Source organism: Orycteropus afer, unplaced genomic scaffold (assembly GCF_000298275.1).
Source record: "Orycteropus afer afer isolate SDZICR_OR568_19922 unplaced genomic scaffold, OryAfe1.0 scaffold00111, whole genome shotgun sequence".
Classification (NCBI taxonomy): Eukaryota; Metazoa; Chordata; class Mammalia; order Tubulidentata; family Orycteropodidae; genus Orycteropus; species Orycteropus afer.
The window spans coordinates 8,500,676-8,508,379 of NW_006921698.1; the positions used below are offsets into that span (position 1 = coordinate 8,500,676).

General features: G+C 42.0%; 1 protein-coding gene across 1 annotated transcript in view; it reads left to right on the plus strand.

Moving 5' to 3' along the window:
* Positions 1-4,846: 4,846 nt before the first annotated feature.
* Positions 4,847-7,704, plus strand: part of TMX1 (thioredoxin related transmembrane protein 1) — a 14,297-nt gene continuing 11,439 nt past the window's right edge. The window contains exon 1 of the mRNA XM_007943703.2: positions 4,847-5,087. Within this exon, the coding sequence (XP_007941894.1) occupies positions 4,936-5,087 (152 nt within the window). The 5' untranslated portion in view covers positions 4,847-4,935. The remainder of the gene's footprint in view (positions 5,088-7,704) is intronic.

Sequence of the window (7,704 nt, forward strand, 5' to 3'; positions counted from 1 at the left end):
AAAGCCCCTCAACCTTGGGGTTCAGCTCTGCCTCCTGCTCCCGGCCCACTGGAGCTAGAGGCTTTTCTTCACTCAGACAGCTGCTGGCTGCTGAGACTGACAAACCCAAGGTTGACAAGTAAAAAGGCACAGTCCCAATGTTACCAAACCACATGGCAAGCCATTAATTTAAGTCCATTGAGAGTCAGTCCCAAGGTCAGCAGAGCACTGCAGGCTGCTGAACAATGACACAGCTACATGCAGGGTTCAAGCGTGCCATAAGTTAGAGACTATTCCCCAAGGCTTCTCCTTATATACAGGAAGCAGACCACATCGCTTGTGGTAGATCTCACCATGGAATTGATTGCCGGTCTTATCATGCAGAATAACTACCACCAGCTGCCCAGCCACTCAACCAGGCCCAGCCAAGTTGACATACAAATTTAACTACCACAGCATGGCATATCTTTAATTACAATTTTCCTCATTCATTCATTTAATGAACATTTATTGAGCATTTATTATGTACCAGGCTCTAACAGTGGTTTGATATTAAATCCTGGAGATTATAATGGTGCAAAAATGGTATGGGGTGGCTTCTGACCTCCTCTAACTTCACAAGAAAGGAGAAGGATCAAGATCAATAATCCTAGTCTGATTCCTATGAGGTGGAGGTCAGACATAAGCCTACTCTTCTGTCTTTTTACTGATTCTGACACCAACTGCCCCTCCCACAGCACTACTTCTCTGCTGGGTTTGATAATTCATTGCAATGGCCAGACAGAAGTCACAGACAATATTTACAATTGTAGGGTTTATTATGAAAGTAATAGGTTACATACAACTCAGGATGAGAAACTACTCAGGATACAGTTCTCTGACCTGAACAGTCTCTTCTCAGCAGTGCTGGTAGGCATGCCTCTCTCTCTGGTCCTCAGCCTCTTGTCTACGGATCCTTGGCTTCTGCCCTGCTCAGCCAAGTGTTACAAAGACCTTTTAGCCTCTGCACCCCCTATGCAAATAAGCCTTGGTTTAAAGGTGCACAGCTCTAGCTCTGTGGATCTGCAAACTTAGCTCCACCAAATACCCAGAGGCACCCCACTCTACCAGCAAGCCTCTTGCCCAAAGGCCCTCAGCTTTCCTGCTCCATGGGTCCAGAAACTTAGGTGCCATCTCCTGCCATTCTCTTGGTTCTACTGCCTCAGCTGCTGCTGTTTCACTGCTGCTACTTCTCACCATCTCTACTGTGTTACAGATTTCTGTCTCCTAGATCTAAGAAGTTTCCAGTGCAAAGACCCTGGTTCCACAGGAAACATTCCACTCCTGTCTCTTCTTCTTGGTGGTAGACAGGCTGCCCCTTTTCACCTCTGGGATGGCTCATTTTAAGCCAATTGGGATGGCAAAATTGACCAAGCCACACATTAGGGTTCTATACACCTTATTTATATGCTCCTATTCCCACAAGTATGCCATACCCACAAGCACCTCACAGTTGCAGAGCCCTACTTAATCATTAAAGAGGTCTGGTGGTGTAGTGCCTAAGGCATTTGACTGCTAACCAGAAGGCTGGCGGTTCAAACCCACCAGTCACTCCTCAGACTACACAATCTACTACCATAGAGATATTGCCTCGGAAACCCAAGGAAGGGTCACTATGAGTTGGAACAGACTTGATGGCAGTGAGATTTTTTTTTTTGTAAATGAGAATAAGGAGTTGAAGAAACGTGGATTTAATTTCAAGTGCAATGGAAAGCAACTGGGGAATTTTAAGGAGAGGTGGTTTAAGCTCATTTAGAAGAACAACAGAGGATGGAGGGAAATCAGTTAGGGACTCCTTATAGTCATTGAGGCAAGAGATGATGGAACCTTTGATTAGGGTGTTGGCTGTGGAGACGGACATTAGTGATTAGATTCTAAATATGTTTGGAAATAGAGCTTAATGGACTTTCTAATGGAGTGGCTGAAGAGGGGTTGAAGGAGAGAGCAATCAGGAATTAGCATGTAGATTTTGGCTCCAGCAACCAGCTGGACCTTGAGGCTCTTCAATGAGATGGAACACTAGGAAAAGGAGACTCAAAAATTCTATTTTCGGACCATGTTATGTTTGATTGAGGACCGTCATCATGAAGATGGTACAAGACTGGGAGATATTTTGTTATACACGGAGTTACCATGAATCAAGATTGTCATTAATCTGAGCCAACTCCATGCCAATTTACGATTAGGTTGCAAGTGGCAGAGGGATACAGGTAAGGGGAGGGACCTACCTGGTTATGCCAAGAGATTTGGAAGACAGTTACCTGGCCAACTGACTGAAAAAGATTCATATTTGTACCCATTTCCAAGAAAGGTGATCCCACACAATGTGGAAATTATTGAACAATCTCATTAATATTGCATGCAAGTAAAATTTTACTGAAGTTAATTCAAAAATGGTTGCAGTAGTATATTGACAGAGAACTTCCAGAGGTGCAAACCTGATTCAGAAGAAGACATGGAACAAGGGATATCGTTGCTGATGTCAATGGAATCTTGGCTCAAAGCAGAGAATACCAGAAAGATGTTTACTTGTGTTTCACTGACTATGCAAAAGCTTTGATTGTGTGGATCATAACAAACTGTGGATAACACTGAGAAGAATGGGATTTCCAGAACACTTAATTGTACTCATGACAAACCTGTAAATAGACCAGGAGGCTGTTGTTCGAACAGAACAAGGGGACATTGCATGGTTTAAAATCAAGAAGGGCGTGCATCAGGGTTGTATCCTTTCAATCTGTATGCTGAGCAAATAATCAGAGAAGCTGGACTATATAAAGACGAATGTGGCATCAAGATTGGAGGGAAAATCTTTAACAACCTGCGATAAGCTGAGGACACAAATTTGCTTGCTGAAAATGAGGATGACTCAAAGCACTTACTGATGAAGACTGAAGAATACAGTCTGCAGTATGGATTACAGCTCAATATAAAGAAAACTAAAATCCGTACAACTGGACCTATAAGCAGCATCATGATAAACAGAAAAGATTGAAGTTGTCAAAGACTTCACATTGCTTGGTTCTACAATCGACGCCAATGAAAGCAGCAGTCAGGACATCAGACGACGTATATCACTGGGCAAATCAGCTGTAAAAGACCTCTTTCAAGTGCTGAGAAGCAAGGATGTCTCCTTGAGGACTAGGGTGCTCCTGACACAAGCCATGATATTTTCAGTCGCCTCACATGCATGTGAGAACTTCAGAAGAGGACATGCAGATTTTGGCTTAAGCAGCCAACATGAACAAGGAAGACCAAAGAAGAGTTGATGCTTTTGAGTTGTGGTGCTGGCGAAGAATGCTGAAAGTACCATGGGCTGCTGAAAGAACTAACAAATCTGTCTTGGAGGAAGTGCAGCCAGAATGCTCCTTGGAAGTGAGAATGGCCAGACTTCGTCTCACCTACTTTGGTCATGTTGTCAGAAGGGACCATTCCCTGAAGAAGGATGTCATGCTTGGTAAGGTGGAGGGTCGATAAAAGCAGGAAAGGCCTTCAACGAGATGGATTGACACAGTGGTTGTGGCAATGGGCTCAAGTATAGCAGGGATTGTAGCACTGGCGCCGGTCCTGGTGGTGTTTCGTTCTGCTGTGCATAGGGTCACTATGAGTTGAAGATAACTCGATGGCACCTAAAAACAACAAGTTGCATATTAGGTATTAAGTTACATAATAGAGATGTCAAGCAAGGAGTGGAATACATATATCTGAAGCTCCCAGAAGGGTGAGGACTGGAATGACAGTCATATTGATGACTCTTAAATCCAGGTTGAGGTTATTTGGGGGAATGTATAAATATAAAGAGGGGCCAGTACAGCTTTCTGGGACATGCCAATGTATGGAAATAAAGTGGAAGAGGAAGACCAGGCAAAATATTTGAGAAGGAGCAGCTAATGAAGAAGGAGAAAATACGAGCAAGTGAGGAGCCAGAGACAGCAGGAGAATAAAGTGATTCAAGAAGGGTGTGGTGACTAGAATGATGCTGGGCTTCAAGCAAGATAAACATAAAGAAGAATCAATTGGTTTTGATGTTCATAAGGAGAGACCAGCAGAGCATGTGGGTGTTAGCCATTTGGAGTAAGTGTATGAGATAATGTGAGGTGAGGAAGTACAATGGCTAATACTTACATCTAACTGATTAATACTTTATAAAGGCAGGGCACATTTTGGTTTGCAGTTGTATTTACAAATATTTGAGGAAAAAGCTCAAGTATTTGTTACAGCTCTGTTACAGGGGTCTCTTCATCAACTGATTTTTTTTTTAACTAACGGATAATATACATACTAAATTTCATAAAGCACATTAATCTTAAATGTCCAGCTAGATAGTTCTTTTTTTTACGTATGTATACAATCGTATAGCCATTGTCCAGACCAAGATATAGACTATAAAGAGCACCCCATAAGTTTCCCTCCTACACCTTCCCGGTCAGAAGTAAATATTCTGACTCCTATAAACATGCATTAATTTTACTCCAAGAGTCCTTAATAGATAAGAATTCTGAAGGCCGTTTAATTGGAAACCGCTTTAGTATATTTAGAATTAGCTTGCTAAGTAAGTACAAACATTCCCACTTGGCGCCAAAATTCTGGCACAGGATTTTGAGCCCTTCCTCTCTAAAGCACCGCCTACTTCTCACGCCACGCCCACTTTTCCTGTCTTTACGGTCCCAACAATACTGGCACCAACGCGTGGGACGTAGGTGGAGAGGAGAAGAGAAGAGACAGTATTCTGCCATGCGCATTAGCGAGAGGCGCTCTTCATTTTACTAGAACTAGTTCCATCATGCGCATTAAGATTCCTCCAGGCACTCGCGCGGTCACGCGCATGAGCGGAGCAGCTTTCGAGGGCGGAAGTGAGGAGCTGTTGCGCGGGGGCGGGGGCTACCGCTCTTGGTGTGGGGCGGGCAAGCGGCTGACATGGCGCCGTCCAGGAGTCGCGAGGTTTCTTTAACAATTCTGGTCGTTTTGCTTTGGGGGGCTACCTGGACCCACGGGCGGCGGAGTGATGTGCGCATTATCACGGACGAGAATTGGAGAGAGTTGCTGGAAGGAGAGTGGATGATAGAATTGTGAGTGCAGGGTGGTTGCCCCGGGGCCCTGGGTCCGCCAGGCGGTCCCAGGTCTTAGGTTCGAGCCTGGACTCCTGACTTCTCGCTCTCATGCCCACCATTCGGGCTCGAGGTTCCCTTGGATGGCGCCTCCGGACCCTGGAGCGAGCGCCCCAGACTCATCCCGACCCCACAAACTCCTCTTTGGATCAGTCACGGCTTGGTCCCTCCTCTTTTTTTTTTTCTTAGCCGGGAATATGTTAAGTTTCTACCAAAGTGTGCACCCTAGTTTCTTTTCTAGGGCTCTGGTGCGCCCAAGAGATTTGTTCCTCTTTGAGTTCTAACTTTTTTTCATGGCTTGGAGTTGGGAGTGGGCGTCTGACTCGTTTCCATTACAGTTAATTTAGAATGATCCTTCACAGACTTCTAGGCTTTCAGCATACATTACAAAAGGGGAAATTGAGTACAATATGTCCTTGCCTTCCTTTTGTCTAATCTTATCCTTAAAAAATGCCAATTTATAATGTTGTAATCTGGGGCCCTTTAATTATTTTTAGTTGTTTATTTTTTGTGGATTAGGTACATTTCTTTCCTTTCTCATTATAATGCTGAGTACAGTTAAATCGGGCTATTTTATTTCAGACCTTCATTTCTTTCTTTTTTGCTTTCATTTTTCTCCCTAGCCCGTTTTCTTTGGGTATGTTTCTGCAGTGTAGTCAGTGTCCTGGGTTGTGACTTCGAGGCCTCTGTAAGTGATTTTGCATTAAAACATAAAATTAATATATTTTAATGTGATTATAAACTCAAGAGTTCAAATCTTGAAAGTAATGTGTGTGTATGGTGATTCCATTTAAATAATGTCTATTCTGCAGTGGGATGTTTAGCTTTAGGGCTAAATTGATGGTAGTGGTAGGATTGGTGACATTAGTGGTATTTTTTTGGACTAGGCAGTGCTAATCACTTTACATACATTATCATTTTTAATCCTACAAATTGTATAAGGTATTATTTCCTTTATTACAGATGTGAAACATGCCTAAATACCTTAAATAACCTGTACTCATACTGTTATACTGCTTTCCCTGGGGTTCCCAGGGTTTAATGCAGAGTAAGCATGTAGTCATTGTTACCACACTTCCCCTCTCCCCATCTGCTTAAACAAAGGTTCAGGTGTTTTTCTTTGTCATGGATGCAAGTAAGGCTGCCAGTTAGGGTGGTGGTACGGGCGTGGCCCTCTCCAAGGGAGAACCCAGAAAGCCGAGTCAGTAACTCGAGTCATAAAATCCAAAAAGCTAGATCATTTATATGGTGGTTAAAATAGGGAGGAAAAAGTTTATGGAGTGCATGTAATCTGCAACATGGTGAAAATAAATTTTCAGGCATTAAAGCTGCAGGGCAGAATATTACCAGTGTCAGCCTTTCTTTTTCAGGCCATGCCATTGTTTTAGATTGTGCCCATAAATGATTCAGAGTTTCATAAACAGTGTTCCAAGCAATAGTGATTGTGAATTTATATGTAAAATACAGTCAAGTGTTACTCTTAAAGGTACTTTTACCTCATATAATCAAATTATATAAATATAGCAGGAAAAAGTGAAATATTAAGAAGAACGAAACATAGACCATTAGCTAAGTCCTAGTTATCCATCTCAAATTATAGTATGTATAGAGTAGTATTTTTTTTCCCGCCTTAGCACAAAGATTCTGAGATTAAGGAAGTCTGTAAAAAGCAATTAAGAAACAAAAGGAACTTGAAAAAGAAGGGATCTGGTGGTCCTCATGATAGTTGGCTCTTAATTGTGACTGAAGTATCTACAGTAAATTCATCTCTCATCACAAGTTTTGTTAACAGACATTTTTCATTTTTCAGAGATACTTTCATTGTCATACAACTTACAGATTTGGCTGTTATATATGGTACTAGTTTGTTTTGTTCAACAATGTCTATTAATTGTACCAGTTTTATGTTCATAAAAGAAATGAGGAAAATACAATGAAATACGGAAACTACTCTCGTATTTTGTATGTACAAGCTTAATTCTTCCTGGTTGCATAAAAAAACTGAGGCAAATTATAGGATAATAATTCCCAGGAAATCCTAGGGAAAAGCCAAGGCCTGGGAAGATGCTGAACACCAGTGGGATAATTAAAATGTTAATATGCTTGGCTACAGACCTTGTAAACCGGAGGTCTTGAAAAAGAATAAAAGAGTTTTCTTTGGCCTACCTAGTATTAAGTGTGTGGTTAAATTTGAGGTAACGTTTGAACATGAGAAATGCGGATTTCCAGCTTCTTTTAAATATAAACAGCCTGCTGCACCAGGCCTGCCATCCTGTGGCAACAACAGGGAGTGATGGTTGCCAGCTTTTAGATGGGCGTGTGCTTCCTTATTCACCAAGGCCCAGGCCACTTCCTATTTTTCTTATATGACACCTTGAATTTGTGACTCTTGCAGTGTTACTGAATTTGGTGAACTCCAGATTTGGTTTTGAGTTTTCTAGTAGCTACATTTTAATAGAGAAATTCAAATATTTTTTTAGAGCTATTTTTGCATGTGAAAAAGCCTTGGAATCTTAAGAATTTATTCTCAGAGTGACTTTTATGTGATTAGCATCAACTTGTAGCATAGTGCCTAAGG